Source organism: Pyxicephalus adspersus, chromosome 1 (assembly GCF_032062135.1).
Source record: "Pyxicephalus adspersus chromosome 1, UCB_Pads_2.0, whole genome shotgun sequence".
NCBI lineage: Eukaryota > Metazoa > Chordata > Amphibia > Anura > Pyxicephalidae > Pyxicephalus > Pyxicephalus adspersus.
The window spans coordinates 84,032,476-84,054,416 of record NC_092858.1 but is presented as its reverse complement, the minus strand read 5'-3'; the positions used below and the strand labels follow the sequence as shown (position 1 = coordinate 84,054,416).

Genomic DNA, 21,941 nt, shown 5'->3' with positions numbered 1-21,941 from the left:
TTCAATAACTTCTGGAGCGAGCTGTGCTTTGATATGCAAAAAGAAACAACTGCGGAGTTTGACGTGGTCATTAAAGAGTTACAGGAGCTTGCAGAAGAGCTTAGTCTCAGCTGTGTTTAGCAAAAGATTTCTTCTGCAAGTCATGCAAACCACCCTTCTCCAAGCCTCCGTCCTGCACATGAGGGAGCAGGGAAGCCCCATTGGTATCTAGGAGTCCTCCATATGTCGAATATCCTTAACCCGGGGACTACCTGTATTTCCATTTGAAAGAAATAAATTCATAGTATGAAATATTGAACCTGTAAATTAATAGTCAAATTAAACAATACGTAGGGCTATTTTTAAAATGTAAATCTAGATTTCTGCCACAAAGCAGATTCCTTGGTTGTATACTTCGGCAATGCACATGAGCTCTGAGGATATGGCACTTAGCACAGCCTTTCAGTGCCTCATATAAATCTGATAGTCCAAACTTCACAAACACATCATTCAAAATTCCTGTGCTTGTTCTGATTCCTGGCTTGATTATTCATTCTGAAAAAAAGGCCTTGAACCCTGGTTTGTTTTCCATACTTTTTTATGTCTGCTGCTGTGATCTGCTTTTCTGCACTTTTGAACCTTGTCAGCATTCATCATTATTTTTCAACCTTGTTAGTGCTTTTTAGTGTCAACAACAGCTTGAGGGCTACAGACTTACAACTGTCAGGTAGCAAAGCCTACATATGCATGTAAGAGATTTTGTACACATCAGATGATCCTATTAAACTGTCTTTCACACTGAGAGATGTTCTACTGTTTACAATCACGAACGCCTAACCACACACACACACATTTTTTTTATTCAGCAGACTTAGACTGCCCATGGACCTAATTAGATGGTTTGATGACATTTTCTGTGACATGCATACTGTATGTATTCTTGGTCCTGCCAAAGATGTATTTGTATACGTTACACAGTCATAACTGGTACTAATCTAATCACAAGAAAAGTAAAGCAAACAATAAAAAAATATTTTCCCCAAAAATCAATCAGTAAGTGAGTATCTGCACTGGACCTAAAGTGTATTTAAGCAACCTATTATAATCACCTACAGATTATTTGCAATCTTGACCAATGACCATACATTTAGAGTAGGCTGAATTACTGGTGCGAGTGGTGTAGAGACTGTTCACTTTTACAAGTAAACGTTCAATGTATCTAGTAAATATGTCATATTCATTTCAATCAACCAATCATGTGCTAGTGAAGGACAAAAGTGTTATTTAAACAGAATTTGGGTATTCGCAATGATTATGTCCAACTTACCATACTTACTAGGTGAAAAAACTTTAAAACACATAATGTTGTAACTACATGTACTAACATTAAATGTTTACCTGGAAAAAGAATAACAAGCGATCCTCATAAAAGAAGCTGGTCATCACCTAATCCGGATGAATTTAATTAGGAAATTGTATCCTGCCTACCTATCTAGGGGAATCAGTTATTCATCTGATGTTATTAAAGGTCTATTTATCCTGGGGCATTCATCTGGGGTATGTTTATTACATACATAGTAAGGATCATTATGCAGAGTTGAGTAAAGGCAGCCCGTGCAATAGACCAAAAGCAGACCTGTAACACTGTTGCTATTGCAGCACACAGCAATGCAAAGCAGTACTTTTCAGCACTGTGGTGCATTGCAACACTTTTGGTTGCCAAAACCATAAATAGGACCACAGCTTGACCAAAGCATGTAATATGCAGTAGTGTGAGTAGGCCCTAACAATCTTATGACCTACGGTTAATGCTGGGTGTAAGTTCAGCCAAAATAACAGGACCATATCTATGTATTGCAGTGTTGCCTATTTCTGTTTTCATACTATGTGTCTTTAAAAGCCATTACAGGGTTACAGTGAAGAGAAGTGGTGTAGTAGAATAATCCTTAAAGGAAAGGTAAATATATTCTTCATACCTACATACAATAACTGTCCGATAAGTTACACAAGAAAGTTTACTTATTGTCTACATTCTTTGTGCACATGAGTTAGCCAAATAATTGTAGTGTAAACATAAACGTATTATGTAGGGCAAGTTTAGTACTAGAATGATCTTGACTTCTTTAAAATGGTGCTAAAGTCTGGTTTAACAAGAGGCTAAGCTGAGCCTAAGATGAACCCTGGCTGAGATCCGGAGAAGAGATGGAAAAGGGGCATTAGGAAGATTGCAATTATGAGGCAATATAGAATGTGTGGCATAATATAAAGATATGTTGTACATACGTATACATTTTAGCAAGAGCCCATGCACCATGCAGTGGACATTGGGTCTTCTTATAGTGGCACATTATTATAGGTTTAATCATACTGCTCCATACTGTTGGGATGTAAATATAAAACTGTATACCTTTAGTATACCTTTGGATGACATCATAAAGTGTTAATACATGTCTTTATCATATGAAACCTGATGTATCTATGTGCCAAAAGAACCCTGGAGTATCATTATATACTGTAAGTTACAAAAAGGTCACCCGTGTGCTGGATGGACACTATGTGTGACCTAGATATCTCAGATACCAGATCTGAGGTAAAACCAGCATTTGTTCGTCTGTGTGAACTCAGCTGGTTGTAAAAATGGGACTGGTTTTACTGGGGATCTGCAAAAGCAGGGTAGGGCAGTTTCCCATATCCCAGCCGCATATCTTCCTAAGGCCCAGAACCCTATTTAGAACACCCTGTGCTAGACAGCAGGTGCTGTAGGTTGGACTGGCTGTGGGTTACTTTGTCTGTTGCCACAAAGAAGAAACATTTGTATATGCTAGCCAGAAGGATGAGCATTTTGTTCATGGACTTTTTGTTATCATTCATACCAACCCCTGTGGGGGAAGACTGCTACTTTTCGCTTTCGTTTTGTTGCTTAATAAACACAGGCAGGAACCCTAAAATGAAGCTGGTGTGTGGAATTGCCTCTGTGCCCTTCTACCAATTGTTTCAGATCCTTCAAAATAGATAAAACTAACAACATTCTATGTAGTAGCTTAAGCCGTTCACCTTTCTTACTTTAAAACAAGGTGTGGGAAGGTTGAAATGGAGCTCTGACGTTTGTTGACACTTTATTATGCATTTTCTTTAGTGGCTTGCATAAGATTCCCATGTTCCTGTTTGCGTGTTTGTAGCAGCCTACAGGATAATGATTGCTTGAATCCAAAGAAGACACACAGGAGGATGACACTGCAATTTACATTGATTTTAGAAAAGAAAATCATTCAGTGAGAACTTCTGCACATTTTTCTTATATATAAAACTATCTAACACACCAATAACAAGTACTTTTGTCATGTCAGTCAGAAAATAATGGATTGATGCACATTCTACAATGACAAAATGTTCCTATATTTTCTTTGTTTTACCAAACAAAATGTATACTGCTTTTCTTATTATATTCATGTGCTGTATATTCTCATAATCAGAATTTAAACTATTCAGAATGAACTGGACAGAGAACTGGTTCATACTAAAGTATATGATGGCATTTGATTTTAAAAAGCCACATCACTGTAAAATACATCAATAATGAAATGATTATTAATGGAAAAACATTGTGTGTTTTTTGCTTTTATTGTGCTTGCTTTGTAAAAGTTCATATGGTTAAAAAAATATCATTATGTTTTCCATTTGGATCTTTTCAAATTGTAGAGGTAAATAGAAATAGATTGTGCATGCTTGTCTCATAGGTAAAAACAGAAATAGTGTTTGGTATTCCGTAATAGCAAAGAGGCCTGCTGAGTGAACAGGATATTGTGTATCTTATCTTTTGTTTTGCAAAGAATCACATCTCCATACACAAAAGAGTTTTTGAAGCTAAAGTGCAAGAAAATAACTAGATATACTCCCTTATGTAGATAAATAGGATATATTTTAGCTTCCATAGATTTTGTATTTTCTGTCCACCCAGTGCCAAGATACATACAGTCATGCTAGAATGAGAATGAATAGCCCGCTTGCCAACCAGAGTTTTCTGTGCACCCCCCCCGAACCGTCAACTGGACAGTGAAGGAGCAGCTGCAAATTAATTATCCATTTGGTATTAGCACATGTGGGCACTGCACAGCTGTAAATTTGCCCCAGCCCACTCAATCTACAGTTCTACTATGCAAGGAATTTCAGGTCAATGTCAAGTTAGTGACAGCTATTGTATTTAGATTCATTGGGCCCGATTTATTAACCTCCCTAGCGGTTCATTTCTTTCCGGTTTTATATGTCTAAAAGCGGTACATTGTTTTTCATGAAAATTTATTTTACAGTATAATATAATAGTATGAGTAAAATAAAGTTTGAAACACAAAATCATGTAAAATGTTCTTGAAAACAATGTACTGATTTTACACATATAAATCCAATTTATTGCATTCAATACAGTTATTTTGTATTGAATGCAATAGCAAAATGGATTTTGAATTTCCCACCCCACCTTGCCGGCAACGTACACACGCACCGACGTCACCAGGAACTCCCCGGGTGACTCATCGGGTGCAGAAGGCGGCTGGAGGAAGAAGGAAGAGGACAAAGATTGCGGCGATGGATGGCGCGGGACACCGGCAGATCAGGGAAGGCTGTATTTACTATTACTTCCCATAGGTTTACCTACCCTGAGTCACACTCAGGGTTACCGCTAGGGAGGTTAAGCTCTCCAAGCCTGCAGAGAATACATTTTCATCAGTAAAGCTGGGTGATCCAGCAAAACTGGAAGGGATTTCTTCAAAGTAATTTACTATTTGCTAGCAAATGTTTTGAATCTTTGACTAGATTTATTCCAAGTTTGCTGGATCACCCAGCTTCACTGATGAAAGTGTATCCTCTCCAGCCTTGGTGATCTTTAATAAATCAGGCCCATTGCGTTCACCAATACATGATGAAAAGAAAAGATACAAAAAGAGAATTCATTTGTGCCCAGACTGTAGTTTAGGTTGCTGTCTGATCAGTTATTTATTTATGTGCATTTAAATACAGATACTATTTATTACTGAATGCACTCGGCAGTGTTCGATTATTATGTTTTTAGAGATTAAGATGGATTTGATCATAATTTTAAAAGTAAATTGTGACTTAACAGGACATTTGTGAGAATATAGTGCATCATGAATAATTTCTCACAAGGTCTGTTACCACAGTACCTAGGCAATTCTTGTTTGCTAACATTTTACAAGCACTTAGGCTCCAGACTGTTTTAATCTTTTGGTTTGGAAAGGAGTGGCAGAATAAAAGCATCTGGTTATTGAACAGTTTAGTGTCATTAACTCTGCAATTGTATTTAGATTGTCTGCATAGACAAACCTTATGACCTCAAGAAGTAGCAATTTCAGCTAATATATTTATCCTTCATAATATGCACAACGTCAAATTCAAAAGTGGGCAGGACAGCATGAGCCCACACAATCCTGTCTTGTAATGTTGGTATAGGATGCTTTGTTTTACCAGGTGCATAATAGCCAAGGCAAAGGGCCTAAGCAACTACCCACTGTTCACTAGAACACCCCACAAAAGATGAAGTGTTTTGCGGAGGATGGCTCCCAGGTTGTGTCCCTCAAACAAATTGATCCCCCTAAACTGTAAAATTACTGAGGACAGTAAGTTGATTTTAGAGACACAGAGATTGGTTTAAAAGACAGTGAACTGCAATACTTCTATTAATTGCAGTAATTGATTAAAGACAAAACTATAGTAAAATGGTCAGAACGTTCAGAAATAACTAGCTCCTAACTTCCATATTACAGCCAGCATAGGTTTACATTCATATTTATTTCTGATTAATTTCTAAACTACGGTAGATGTTTGTAGAAACATTTTAATTCTGTATTGATTTTATTTTTATCACCTAAATTTTTGCAACATAGGACGTTGCTACTCTCCCACTGACCAGTTGAACTATTATGCAGTGCATGTAATACCTGCAGTGCCTATTCATATCAGTGAATGCAACTTTCACCAGTCAAAGATTCCCCTGCAATTTGCCTTAATGTCATATTCACTGCTTACCTATAGGTTACCTATTGTTTCTCATTGAAATGTGCATCTTCATAATACTATTTTTACATAAACTTCCCATGGTTGAATTCACCATTAAGCTCAGAATGCCTGAAAAGGAGCAAAATGCTTTTTTTCCCTGTATACAGTAATCATTACCCACACAATTTTGCTGATCACCAGTACAAACACATACATTCCTATATTAGTTTCTTTTATAATACAATGACACAATATTTTAAGCTACAATATAAATCGTATTGTAAAATGATTGATCCTACGCAGAGCAGTTTTGCTTTGGGAGACAAAGGTTTTGTGCCTGCAGTAATTGAAATAATCCAACATTGTTCTTTTGTTTTTAAGACTCCAAGAGAGATGGATAAATATGCAAATCAAGGGGGATCACTCAAATGGATTGAACTTTGTATAAAAAATTTCAATTTAATAACCAAAAAACCTAATTTAGATTGAATTAAGGGGAGATTATCCCTCCAATATCCCTTCTCATCTAAATGCTGGATAGGCAGTGATAACAGTACAAAGTATAAAGCACTAACTAAAACACTATACCAATTCCCTGTACTGCTATGTTTTATGTTAAAGAGGCCGTGTCACCATACCATTCAACAATAATCAGACATTCAAGAGCCATAAAAAGACTGTTAGTACACAATTCTAAATGTGATGTGATGAAAAGCCCAAACAGCCCAAATAAATTTAACAAATTTGTGAGGGAAATTGTCATTTATATTATATGCCCCTCTATGGTAGTGGTTAGAATTCTACCCTTATAGGCAGCTAAAAGGATTGTTAGTGTCATGCATGTGATTCTGCACAGTGACTTTATAACCAGAACTATGCAGGCACTGCATCAGAAAGAAATGAACCACAGCTCAAGTAACCCTTTGTAACCTCTGTAGGACCCCTTGGGTTTCACAAAACCTTGGTTGAGAATGGCTGCTCTATAGCTATACCCCTATGCTCCTTTAAAAAGTTTAAGTAGTAAAAAAGGGGGAGAGCTAGAGAAGCTTGGCTAGCTCATGAAGTAAGTAGACATTCCCAGAAAGGGAAAGAAATTTGACAAGAGGGAGAACAATGTTGTGCTAGGATATTGCCTTCTCCTGGAGTGGTCAAAGCACATTGAAAAAATGTTTATAGAAAGTTATTACCCTCAAGTAAGCATGTTAAATGGTTGATTTTTCTTTGTGTTTACCTCTACTAATTTAATTGGTAGTTGGTCTATCAAGTTTTTGTTTTGTTTTTCTGTGTTCAATTGGGGAGCTCTCACTTTCTGTCCTGGAGATGCAACAGAAAAAGAAGACAAATCATCCTAAAGTCATGGCAGTTCAACAGTTCCCCTCTTAGTTGTCATCAGAACATTGGTCCATATTGAAAGATTTACTTTCACTTCTCGCTCTAATTACAGTTGCAGAAATATAGATTTTCCCTTTGTCTTAGTATCAATTGTCATTAGAACAAAAGAGTTAATCTCCCCAACAATACAATATTTCAGAGCATCTAATCTTTCCCCATTCTACCAAAACTCAAAAAAAAGTTTTGTTTTGTATACAATATGACAATGGCTTTTTTTTTCTAAAATATCCACATCTGGTAAGTCACTATTAACTGTGAGAGTGCCACCTGTTACAATGCAACATCTTCTACAAGCTCAACCCTCTGAAAACAAAACACCTGGTCAGGTAAAAATCCCCCTAACTGATTTTAATGCTACCACTTAAACTGACTAAAACACAATTGTAATATGAATAACTTGCTTTATGGCTTTACATTAAAATGTTTAAAAATCATAGGTTAACAGTCTACAAACATTGGACACTTCTTTTCCACTAAAAAACAATACATGGACTAGAATGAGCTGTAACCAGTATGATGATGGCTATAATTAATAACAATATAGTAAGGTGATTTCACATGCAGTTCCCATAATTATTGTTTGATGCTGCCACATTTATTAAGGCATACAACACCTTGGAGAATACAGGGATTAAAACTAGGTACACAAATCTTTTTTAATTGTTAAGAAATTGGAAGCACAGTCAGATGTAGGAACGTGTTTTGTAAATCAACATGAATATGATTGTTACCGAAAATTAGTTATTTTTAGGGTTATAAGTGATTATTTATTAATAATGCACTGTACAAAGTGAATTATGGCACATGGTGGTAACAGGGGAAGGACACCTTCTTGTCACCCAAGAATGGGATGGCTTCTGCTCACTGCTAAATAAACTGTTTACCTTAATCTTCCTAAAGCACACAAGACCTCAGAATCTAGTTTTTTCTAGGATCTACCAACAAGTAATAGTGCAAGTACGTGATTGGATACAAATTAAATGGATGGTTTAGGTAAGTCTCCAAATAACATAGTTTTGGTTAATTTAAAATTGATTGTACAAAGAATATTTAGTGAGATTATAATGAGTTAGTAGAATAATGGTTATTGAAAATGTTCACTACTAACAACTAGATTGTAATAAATGGGATGCATGTAATTATTGCAATGCTTGCAATAAATGGAATCCTCTACTAATTATTTATTTTCACTGGTGATTAAAAGCGTGAAGATAGGGCAGAAAGGCTAATTTTTGACTCTGATCTTTAGTATACCCCCCTATACCCCCTCCTATTGTGTGCTACTTCCCCACCGCTTAGATTGTAAGCTCTTCTGGACAGGGTTCTCTCCTCCTCACTGTCATTAACTGTTAATGTACAGTACTGTGTAATATGTTGGAGCTATATAAATACTGTTAATATTAATAATATTATCATAATAATGCTGAACTAGGGATATTTTTGGTGAAATTCTCTGCAAGTTGGTGGGTAGTGGATGTGGTGATAGGAAGTAACCTGCAAAAAGCATGCAAAGGCTCATGATTTTTGGTCATATGAGACATTATATGTTACATAATGTTAATAAGCCACCAGTAGTAGTACATTATGGTAAATTCCAATTCAGACGACATTTTTATACCTAACCTAGTATATCTATATAAATGAAGACTTGTGTATATATGATATATATATAGACACACCCAAAACTTGAAAATATTGGCTACCTGACAAGAGATGTGCAGGTTTTTTCCTGACTATAGTCAGCTTTGGTTTATATCCTAATTGACACTTCATGCAGAAGGCACTATTACCTTTTACATAGAAAAAAAGGAAAGGCTCTGTGAAAGAAGCAAAGCTCTTTCTGAAAGGAGACAAGCCAACATTAAATAAAATGAATAAAAGAATGCTTACGACTGCTGGTGTAGTCTCCTGGAGCCTAGGGAGACATTGTTAAACCACTAAAAGGAAGTTTCCATGTCATTCTGCTACATGGGCGACACCTGAAGAAAGAACCTCCTACTCCACAGTGAGAAGACTCGGGGTCTGGCATCACAGGACTAAACACTTAGGTAAGTAAAGGGTAAATTTAGGTATTTCTTTTTAACCTTTTTTTACGTGATTAGTTAGGGGGGGGGAGGATCAAGGCTAGATGTTGGAGATTTCCAGAAGAAACTGTTCAGAACAAAAACACTAAAGTTGAAATTGTTGAAATGGAACAACTTGTCAAAGTTATTGGTTCTAGTGCTATCATGGAAATCACTACTTATCTACCTAATGATTCAGTGAGCTGGAACAAGTATGCAATAAGTAAAGTCTTCCAATCTTGAACTCCTGTCTTGTCTGCCTGTTCCAGTTCAGTGGCTTACTAATAAATACAGCCTGGGTGTGGAAGACAGCCTTAAATCATGAAGGTTTAAACTAATTTAGCTATGATGACTCCAATAGCTCCATCCTTGGTTCCCTCTTGAGTTTTTTGTCTTTGGACTAGCAATATTAAAACAAATAATAATACTTTAAATATAGGGTAGAGATTGACCAGCAGAGTCTGAGTAGCTGGAAGGGATTCTCGATTATAGGGACTGTGCCTGTAGAAAAGCTAGTTGCTTGACTGCCAAACTTTGAGACTATTTTGAGTTGCTGAATCAAATCAGTTATTCTTCTGAAGAGTTCCGACATTTCTCCGACGTTTCTGTATACTTTCAGTCAGGAAACTAGCATTTGTTAGGAAATTAGCTCGTCACCAATGGATCATTCCAAAAATTCACACATCAGGTTTATTTTAGGAATGATAATAGAAACATGGTAATGATAATAGAAACATGGTAATGCTAGTGTGCGGAAGTAGCAATCATGCTTTTGTCCAGGTATGTTCTACCAATTGAATTACATAAAGTAAAATTAGTACTTTTTGATGTTCCTTATATTAGTTAAAATCCTGATTTATGTTTTGTCTCAGGATAAAAAAGAATTCAGATACCTCCTGTTACCATGTCATACATTTAGGGATATAGTTATTACAAGTCATTATGACAATCATTATAAAACTAGTAAAAGAGTGAAGCAGTATAGAACTGCTGCCTTTTGTTGTATGACTAAAATGTTTTGCTTTTATTACACTTTATTTTCTATATTTTATTAGATTTAGTTATATTATATTTTATTTTTATTTTCTGTTCTGTTTTATGAAAACTGTTTTTAATAAAATTTGAAAATCTTTTAATTAGGTGCCTATGCCAGGAACTCCCATATTACTAGGAAGGTATTGTTTTTTTGGGGGGATTTTTTTCGGTACAAGGGATATGGCTTTCCTGATATCTTACAATCATTTTTAAATACACATATTTCTTTATATTTTTATCGTGCTACAGTTAAGATATAAATCTATATATAACATTTAGGTAACTGGTGGTTATTTTGCAATGCTAAGAACATTCAGGTTTAAAGAGCTGTAAATAGGAAACAAAAAAAGCAGCAATGCTAATCACTAACCCAGTGAACCTAGGGTACGCCTATCATCATTTTACAAACAAGCAGTTCCTCCAGTGATTAGATTATCTATACCTTGAAGCTCTCTTAACCACATAACACAGAATAATGAAAATTAATCAATATGCACAACTGAACCTTCCACAGTCGCCGGCTCATTAAATAATGATCTTGCAATGAACTGCAATGCATTGAACTAGTAGGGGACCCTCACAGCACTTACTACTTCCCTGACTGTAAATAGATACTAATGCAGCTAGTAAGAGAAAAGAAGGATCCTTTTATCAATCCACTTGACCCAACCAACAATTCAGAGAAAACCCCCACTCTCCACTAGCTGTCCAGGTCTAGAAGGAATCTTGATTTAGGCTGGATCCACACTATTGCAGTGCAATACAACATGCACTTTAAGTTGCACATTGAGATGCGTTGTGGCAGGTTTAATAAACCTGAATGCAAAAATTACACAAACCATGGTGCTGTAAATTGAATGGCTGCCCAAAGCAAAGTGCTAGCATACCACAATGGACCTGTGTATTGGCACATTAAAATGAGCAGATGTGACAAACTTGTGCTTTGGTGTGGAGTAGGGAAAAATAAAATATACTGACCCTTTAAAAGATCAATTGAATTATATCTCTCTGCAATTACTAATATCTCTAAGTAATCTAAATTACTTATATCTCTCTGCAAAGTTTATTTTTGTTGTATTTATACAGTTTAAACAGTGTTGCATTTTTACAGTTTCTTAAAAAAAAAATAATTACAAGTTTACAGAAACTCCACAGATTATATCATTCATTCATTCATAGAGTTGACTTGTATTTTCTCTCCATGTAAAACCCTTTGTGCATATGAGCATCATCTGCAGAAAAGATTCTAAGCATTCATCAAAGGAAAGTGTAGCCAAAATGTTCACAGCTCTGAAAAACAGAATTCCCCCAAGCCTTCCTGGTTTAAAGCAATGGTCCGCAGGTCAGAATAAATCAGCACAACATCCTAGAAAATTTTATGATTAATAACAAATATGCTGGAACAAGTCAAATACATGGCAAGGTATTAACATTTATTTTAAATTTCAAATGCTTGGAAATAAATGAAAAAGTGACATCCAGGCTAAATCTCATTCAATATTTATTAATTCTTTCTTTGGTCTTTGGTCTTTTTTTAAAAATATTACTAAGATATTTTAACAATAACATAACAATAAGTTACTTTGTCATCTTGTTGTTTATTGATGGAGGTAATTCTGTCCAAATAAAAAACATCTCGTATAAATGCTAGATTTTATTCCAGTGTAAAAACAAACATCACAACACATTTATCACTAAATACATACATGGGTGGTCAGTAAATTACAGTACAAACCGTGATTTTATTTTAAACATATCATTTTTTAATTGAAGCACCTAACAATGAGAATGCAATCATTATTTGTGGTATGGTTAATTTTTATTGATTAGCCATCAATTATCTAATAATTGCTTTGCCTGCTTGGTGTTGGATACCTTTTTAGTCTTTACTTGAACATGTAATTTAACTGAATTAAAAGCTTTGTCATTCTAAACTATAGAAAGAACACAGCAAAAACAAACAAGTGTTCTAGAAACAGGGGACATATTACTGTGCCAACATTATAAAAGGACTATTCTCATGTCAACCTATCAAATAAAATTGTTGACCACTCTCGGGAGCTAAGCAGTGAGCCACAGAAAACTATGTTTGTGTTGTACATATATTTATACACTGATCTTATGAACCCCAGTCCCCTGATAAAAATTGTTTGACTGATATTTAATAAACCTTTGTATCTCAGAATTACCATTTCAGGTGACAATTCAGGATTGAAAATCAGTGTTTAGTAAAATGATTAATGAGTTTGGGACTACACTGGAATATACACTTATTTTCTGCAACCTCTGTGCTGTATTTTTGCACAATATTATTAATTTTAAATCTGTACTCTGACCATTTCACCCTTTATTCATGGGAACAATATCACCACCATCTCCTACATTGTCAGCCCTTTGGGGCAGGGTCCTCTCCTCCTGTGTCACTGTCTGTATTAGTCTGTCATTTGCAACCCCTATTTAATGTACAGCGCTGCGTAATATGTTGGCGCTATATAAAACCTGTTTAATAATAATAATCCCCTTTAGGTAATCACTGCCTTAATTAAGACAAGAAAAACTAACGTGCATCCCCTAAATACTTACCTATGTCTATGGTAATGACATGCTAGGTACAAAGCCTTTGATCTTTTGGACTGCTGATTAGGGTAATTTTCAGGTATTCCGATCACTGTCTGGTAACAAACACTTCATATTTGCTGCCAACCAGCAATGGACAGGTGCAGAAGACTCCAGCAGCAAGGGGCATTGACAGCCCCAGTTGGCAGTGGATCTGGATTGTGGTGCTGGCTCACCAGTAGCTGGTCTCCTATGGCAGAGCAAAAGTGGCACTGTGGGGGATCACGTGACAGAGGAGCCAAGTAGCAAAAAGGACTTGGAGAAAATGAATTTGAGGGAAAGATGGTGTGGATTTAATTTTGGTACAGTACATTTAACAGATATTCATATTTAATGTATTTATTGATATGCCACACATATAGAATATTATGAAGTTGACTAAGTAATATCTGCAGTATCTCCCCACAGCAAACCAAATGTATAAACCTAAACATTTAGCAGCTAGAGCACAGAAAATGCAGCTGAAGTATTTCTACAGGTGGTTAGGCATTACCATAAACTCATGTCTTAGAAATGATCATACTGCATAAATTGAAGAGCCATTGATAACTAGCTAACGCTATGGTAAACTCTAAAGAATTTGATTATTCAATCACATTAAAGTGGTAGTACAAATGAATAAATGGAATATATGTGTTACTTCCTGTACTTCCTGTGACAAAAAAAGGTAACTGCTGTGACAATTCTGTTTAGAGATTTCTGATATAATTGAATGGCAGCACCGACATCAGAAATTTGTGAGCTCCTTACTGGATAAATTTCCTTGGCCCTCCTACTCCATGTCTAAAAGTGCCAGCATTGGAAAGGTCAAGATCATTTGATCAGGGCCTGGTACACAAGCACCCCATTGTCCCTGTCTGTTGACGGTAATTACTTTTTTAAAGAGGAACCTGGATGGTGAAAAACATCAAGAACCTAAAAAATGGACTTAAAAAACTTGTTAACTGAAATTTTGTTTTTGAACTTTTAGAACAAGATCAATTTAAATAAAAAAAATGCTAAGATTTTAAACTTATGTATTTTAAAATATTTTTTAGGTGCCTAAGAAGTCCCTACAAAAATATTTATGGTGTATTAATTTGGTAAATTTAGGATGTCTTACCATAACAGATCCCCCATTCAATTAGCAAAAAAAGATTTATTCTGTGGAAAGCCTATTTTAGCTGAGTTTGCACGAAGGACATTAAACGATACCATAAAATGTGCTACAGACTTTTATAGTGTCTCCCTTAGGGATCGCAGACTCTGGACAGGTTGTGTCTCTGGACTGCGATGGGAGAGTGGGCACGTTCTGGCATCATGACTTCACTCTGGGGGAAATGTCTTCCCCTTTGAGTGACATACAGCTTCCTGTGCATGCGCGGTCCAGAGTCCGTGAAATAAGTGGTCCATGACAACCAAAGGGTTGGCGACCACTGCTTTAGTTAGCCATTGTATGTATGTATGTTGGGAATATGAGCAGAGGGCCAATCAGTGTTTGGTACAAATAAACTGATAGTAATGGGAGATTTAGTGTTATCTAAGAAAAAAAGTGTCCGATAAAAGAATTAGAAATATTGACATACTGATGGACATTAAAAAGTCAGTGCAATTAGGAAACCGTACAGGGAAAGGGGTAAGATAAGCACTGGAAATATAGGTAACCAGGGTGGTGAGTTGTGAAGATGGTCCATGGGTTTGATGCCAGAGAGGCTGTAAAGACATTAGAAGTATGTAGAAACAGAAAACAAGCAGTAAAGAAATCAGAAGTAAGTAATAGAAAGGTGATTATATCACTGGGCTCAATGTAAACATGAGTTGGATCATAACTTCTGAAATTCCTTTTCTAAATCCTCTGGTCTGAAGGTGGTCTTAACCAGAATCAATCAGCACAAACCATTATGCAGAACTATACTGTGCTCTGTTGAATAGTTCAAAGAACCTCTTGCTTGCATCCATCTAATAAGGTTCATAGGAGGTTGTGCCAAACCAAGCACAGAGAATAATTGGAGAACCACTTTTCAATAATATTTCATTTATGATATTTAACACTAGAACACAGATTCCCCCATTGCTCATTTATATGTAACAGAAAAATAGAAAGATGTACTGAACTGATGATAAAGCATTCAGATCCACAGGCCTTCTGCCCCTGCCAGGTAAGGCGGTTTCATAAGTACATTAGAAGAATAAGGGATGTACAAGTTGAATGAGGGCAGTGTTGACAGCATGATTCCTACAAGTTATTATGCTAAACCAGGATTAACCTAGTCGAAGAGTGGCAAATCATTAGGTTGAAATGACATCTGTGTGTTTACCTGAAACACACAAAATCCCAGAATTGTTTTGGGAATTGTTAGAAGAACAAAGTGCAGAGATTGTATTTTCTTTTTTTGCCCATAAAGATAATTGTAAATGAAATTGAAAAAGAAAATACACATCATTTCATCTGCAAGCTTTAGCTGTGGCTCAGCTGTTAGGAGCCTGCAGGTAATAACAGATCCATGAGTTGCAAATACAACTCTTGCTGTCTGCACAAACCATCTCTTATAATCATGGGTGATATAATCCAAACAAAATTCAGCCAGACATTTCCTAAAGCACGCTGGTGGATGTTATTTATTGATACAGGGGACATCCGATGAGAGAGAGCTATAATCCACTTTTAGGATTACACAGTTACATCTAAGAAATGAGACTAATGTAACATATGGATTGTTCTTAATGACATCTTTAAAACAGATCAGCAACAATTCCTGAATTTTTATGGAGCTTATGTTCTGTGTGGGCTATGATTTGCAATATAAGCAATCAACAACTTTCTGTATTTTGCCATATAGTTACTGTTAATAAACTGTCAAATACTTAGGGATTTTCTTTAGGCAGAGGAGAAAATAAATTATTGCATTGGCTTGGAAATATCATTGGACCATTCCTGTAAGAGTACATTCTGGCCTAACAAGCATGCAGAAGTCTTCCAAGTCCAGTTCCCTGGGTTCTCCCTGTGGGAAGGTTTTTTTAATTGAATAAACCCCTATGAACATGGCAAGAAGATTTACAAGGGAAAATACACATGTGATCAAAGCATTGAAGCACAGATGTTATTTTAGAAGCATTTCATAAATATTATCTGAAACTAAACTCAAAATATATATCAAAGGTTACAAAGTCACTGTTGATTAGAATGTCGCCATCATCAGTAAAATATACAACTGTAATGTTTACCTGGTTGGTAATAATGCCCACAAGGGCATACATGATCATACATTATTGGTATTTGTTTAGGTAACAGAAATCTACCAGCAATTCTTTGTTTAGGATGAAAGTTGATCTTTAGATTTTCCCACTGAAATCACTTTTTTGTTTCAATTGTTTCGATTTACTATTTTCTCTATGTTTTAGTATATCAAATGACATCTTTAGATAATATTATTGTTTAGCCATTATTGGAAAGTCCACTAAATATGATATAACATTATCATGGTACTAATGGGTCGCTGGAATATGTATGGTACAAATAAAAGATGAAAAAGACTGAATGGGTGCATTCATAATAAAGAAAAAACATTCTGCATAAACTATATTTGAGAATGTATACGTTCATTGGCCCATAGTAGATGTGATTTGACAAAGAATTCTCTACAAAGTACAGTAACTATTCCAAATTAATTGTTCCCAATTTGTCTAGAGTAAACTAGATTCTGATTGGTCTCTATGGATTATTGTAAACTGGCACATCGCCATAGCTCTTCCCAGTGCCTTACTGTCAACCTGTGACTACAATGCACAGCCAAAATTCAGGGTAATCCCTCTTTTTTGAGCAAGGGCTGAGGGGCATCCCTGTCAATGATTTTTTATCTGTATTTTCCCTTTTCTTTAGCCCAAGATCATTTCTGATTGCTGGCCTCTATTACTGATGTGTTGGAAATACATTCAACAGTTGCTAACAAGGGATGGTGTGCGCTTTATCAAAGCAGAGCTTGTTTGTATGGAAGAGACAAGCACCTTTAGCTGATGATCAGCAGGTTTAGACAGCTCCTGCTTGACACTGAATGAGGATCTCCACTCAGCCAGACAAAATAAAGGCATCCTTCTCATTAACAATGTGCCAGAAAACACAATATTGGAGAGCAACTGGTGTGCCTCTCATAAATACACAGACCTTATGCAGGATCTACTATTGCTGCTCATATCTATCTCTGCCAAGGCATCACAACTTATTACCATCAAATCCTCATAACATCATAATGCCATTTCACAGAAAACAAAACAAAGCACTTTATATATGTGCTCAAAGCTTAATGATTTTGGGAATCCCTGCTAAGATCATTTGATTGGGGGTGAAAGAGTAGAATAGTTGAATGCCCATTGTAGTTACTAAATTCTTTTATTTTCTATAAATGATGCTTTAAGTTAGGGCGTATAGATCAGCCTTTTTCAACCATGGGAAAAATATTAATTAATTAGTGATCAGGTTTCTGGGAACCATTGCTAGAATTAATTAATTAGGTGTCAATGGGAATGCCCATTGTAGTTACTAAATTCTTTTAATAACTATAAATGATGCTGATTTTAAGTTACGGTGTATAGATCTGCCTTTTTCAAGCATTTTACGCTGAGAAAAAAAATTGTTTACTAGTTATCAGGTTTCAGGGAACCATTGCTAGAATTATTTAGGTGTCAATAGCAATGCCCATTGTAGTTACTGAATTCTTTTATTAACTATTGATGCTGATTTTAGGTTACGGTGTATAGATCAGCCTTTTTCAAGCATTTTACCCTGAGAAAAAAAAAAATAATTTATTAGATATCAGGTTTCTGGGAACCATTGCTAGAATTAGTTAATTAGGTGTCAATGGGAATGCCCCATGTAGTTACTAAATTCTTTTAATAACTATAAATGATGCTGATTTTAAGTTACGGTGTATAGATCAGCCTTTTTCAAGCATTTTACCCTGAGAAAAATATTAATTATTAGTGATCATGTTTCTTGGAACCGTTGCTAGAATTAATTAATTAGGTGTCAATGGGAAAAATGGCACCCATGTTGATGGCACTTGGGAAAAATGTCTTTTTAATAGCGGCGCGCCAGCTAAAAAGCTTGGTGCCACTGGCTCTGCCAAGTGGACCGGTACCATTACGGCGCCATCAATTGGGCCACAGCCCTGGTTGAGAATGGCTGATGTTGATGGTACCCGGGCTGTCAATGCATTCCACATATATAAAGCATAAATAAGAAACTTACTGCAGTCATCTGAATCATAGCCATCCAGGTCCAGCTCCTCATCATGCTTGGAGGGTGTGCTGGTAGTAGTGCTGGTTGTAGAAGCTGCTCCATATGCCCCAAATAATTTGTCCACATCCTCCTCTTCCTCCTTAGAACTTTCTGAAGGGCTGACAGATGGCTGGCTCACGTTAGACTTCAGGGAGTTACTACGGGTGACAGCGGCGGGGATACCACGGGGAAAGCGGGGGAAATAGTCTGAGATCTGTTTGATGGGTTTGATGGGACCTGGGCACACGTCAATGGCCATATGCTCCTGGATGCTTATGGTCATTTTCTCTCCTTTTCGGAGTGTCATGCATGCGATTCTGCTCCAAACCCCAAAGCAGAGAACGGATTGCAGGGAGAGTGATTTATTGAAGTTCAACTACATAAAGAAGCCAAGTGTCTCCCCAGGTGAAGAGGGCAGGGATGCTGCTGCAGGCTATGCTCTCTGGCTGCCACTTTCTGCCACCTTGTTGTGCATGCTGCCTGAAGCTTCCTGCAGCCACAATGATCCTTCTTATCCTCCCAATGCAAAGCGTGAGGGAGACGGAGAGGGCTGACAGGCGGGAGAGGGGTGTGTATGAGGTGATGTCACTTGTTAGCAACCAAGCAAAAGACAGGAAGCAAAGGAATGGGGCAGGTGCACTCCTCTCATAACCTGCCAGCCCTATTCAGGATACTCTGTCCAAATAATATATATATTATATATATATATATTATTATCCATCACCTGAGGAGAAATGTAGACATTGTCTCCTCACTAACCATACAATATGTGGAGCTGTCACTGGCAACAGTCTGCTACAGCTGCACTCATTTTTGGAAAAAAGAAATTACCACACACTTTTCAAGTTCTGTGACATAAAAATAAATGCCTAATGTTTCCTGGTAATTAACGCAACAGACAGGCTGCTACACTTGCACATTTGTTGTAAAAATGGTGTTAATTGGTTGGGACTTTATGTCAGTGTTAATATGTTCTCTGAGAGTGAAGGGTAATCTAGATTTTAACAGTTGTTTTACTACATTTCCCTCCATGGTTAACTCCATGAGCGGTCTGGGTGGGATAAGCATATTGCACATACGTCTTGTTGTATTTTATTATTAATAAACAGGATTATAGCGCCAACATTTTACACAGCGCTGTACATTAAATAGGGGTTGCAAATGAATGAAGTTGCAAGGAACAAAGCGCTATTTAAAGTGTAAATCCTGTGTGCAATCAACGTCTACCTTTTTTGCTGATGGAACCCCATACGGGAAAATGCAATTTTTGCTGTTTGACGATTTTGATAGATTGTATGAATATTAATAATTATTTATATAGCGCCAACTTATTACGCAGCGCTGTATATTAAATAGGGTTGCAAATGACAGACACAAACAATGACTCAGGAGGAGGAGAAGACCCTGTATTATCACGTACAGGACATTCTGTAATCCAGCCTCTCAAATGTATATACTGAAGGAAATAAATATTACAAACCATCAGTCACCTGAAAAAGCTGTAAATAGAAAAGGTCTTCTAGAATGGGCAGAATGTTGGCTCAGTGGCTAGCACTCTTGACTAACCCAGGATTGAAGAATCTAGGCCAGGACACTATCTGCATGGAGTTTGCAGGTTCTCCCTGTGTTTGTGTGGGTTACCTCTGTGTACCCCAGTTTCCTCCCTCATCCCAACAACATGCAGTTAGGTTATTTAGCTTTCCCCCAAAGTTGTCCTTAACCTGTATTAATGACTTATTATTAGGTTAGACCCATTCCAAGAATGTCAAAAATTCATCTACTGTTGATTGATTCAATACTAAAAGACTGTCGTAAACGTCCACTAAAAATACATTCCAATGGTGTGCTTAAGGCTCATTAGCATTTATATTTGTTGGTAATGCTTGCACATAACATGCATTGCTGAAAGTCACCCAATGCACTAAAGCAATGCACCTGCGATGTGTTTGCTTTTCACTACACAATATTACACATTAACCTCTCTGGTGATAACCCGATTGTGGCTCGGGGTAAAAAAAACATGCTGAAAGCAGTACCCTGAGCCACACTCGGGGTAGCTAAAAACATAAAAAATAAACACTTATCTGGTCTCACCAGCATCCTCCAGTGTCCTCCCCGTCAGATCCCATCCTCGGGCAACGTCCTCTTCCTCCGATCTTACCCGGCTAGAGCGCTGACGTTCCCTGGAAGTTCCCGGTGACGTCCGTGATTGCGGGAGCGCGGTGGAAAATTCAAATTATTTTGTAATGGATTCAATACAAAATAACTGTATTGAATCAAATACAAAGTAATCATTAAATTTTATATATATATATATATATATATATATATATATTGTGACACCAAGGCAGGATTGGATACACATACAGGGGTCTGTGCGGGCTCAGCTTGGCTTGGAGAGACACAGACAGGAGTTTTGTGTCAGTGCAGCTCTATTTGGAGAGAGCTGCACTGCCAGGTGGAGGCTTGGTTTTGAGCTGACAGGGAGAAGCCCTCCAGCTGATAGACAGGGATGTTTGATGTATAGTAAGTGCCAGACAGGCAAGGTTTTCTTTTGCTGTTTTGTTTTTTTTTATGCAACCTTCAATAAACCTGGCTGCAAGCCAGCTTAACCCTTATACTTCGGTGTGTGATATGAGTTGGATGAACCAGACAACTGTCCTTTGACCTCAGCAAAGGCGATCCTGAGCTTAACCCCTCACAATATATATATTTGTGTTTTGTTTTTGTGCTTTTTATAGAATTCATTGATCATGAGTTCCAAGAAAGTTAAGGAGAAGAGCCAAGCATTGAAGAAAATGGTTAGGATCACCATGGAGGTGAAAAAAGAGATTGTTGAAAAGCATAAAGGTGGCATGCGTATTTGGGACTTGGCTGCTGAGTTCAGTATGGCGAGAACGACGGTATCTACAATTGTGAAAAACAAAGACATTATTAAATCGGGTAACCTTGCGAATGGGGTGAAATGTATTACGAAACAAAGATCAGAGACATTAGAGCATGTTTGCTGGCGATAGCTAATTGGAGGCAATTATTTGCGAAAAGGCAAAACTGATGCATGCTGATCTTTTGAACAACAAGCTAGGAACGAGCCAAGAAAGTGAAGTGTTTAAAGCCAGCCATGGTTGGTTTGATAATTTTAAGAAGAGGACTGGCATTAACAGTGTTGTGAGGCATGGAGAGGCAGCCAATGCCGCCAAGATGCCGCCAATGATTTTGTTACAGAGTTTGGGAAATTTGTGGAGGCTGAGGGTTTTGTTCCCCAATAAGTTTTTAATTGTGATGAATCAGGCCTGTTTTGGAAGAAAATGCCTAACAGGACCTATATTACACAAGAGGAGATGGCATTGCCAGGGCACAAGCCAATGAAGGACAGGCTAACTCTCTTGTTCTGTGGCAATGCAAGTGGGGATTGCAAACTGAAGCCTCTACTGATCTACCACTCTGAAAACCCGAGGGCTTTTAAGAAACATAAAGTGACTGAGAAAACTCAGTTACCTGTGATGTGGAGGTCAAACAGCACGGTTTGGGTAACCAGAGAATATTTCAGCGAGTGGTTTATTGTTGTTTTTTGGCCAAGTGTAAAAAGTTAT

General features: G+C 37.0%; 1 protein-coding gene across 2 annotated transcripts in view; it reads right to left on the bottom strand.

The window, feature by feature from the left end:
* The window catches only part of DOC2B (double C2 domain beta), a 246,040-nt gene extending 227,207 nt beyond the window's left edge, over positions 1 to 18,833 (bottom strand). For both annotated transcript variants that reach the window (XM_072416382.1, XM_072416391.1), the window contains exon 1: positions 18,319 to 18,833. In XM_072416382.1, coding sequence (XP_072272483.1) covers positions 18,319 to 18,655 — 337 coding nt within the window. In that variant the 5' untranslated portion in view covers positions 18,656 to 18,833. The remainder of the gene's footprint in view (positions 1 to 18,318) is intronic.
* Positions 18,834 to 21,941: the final 3,108 nt, after the last annotated feature.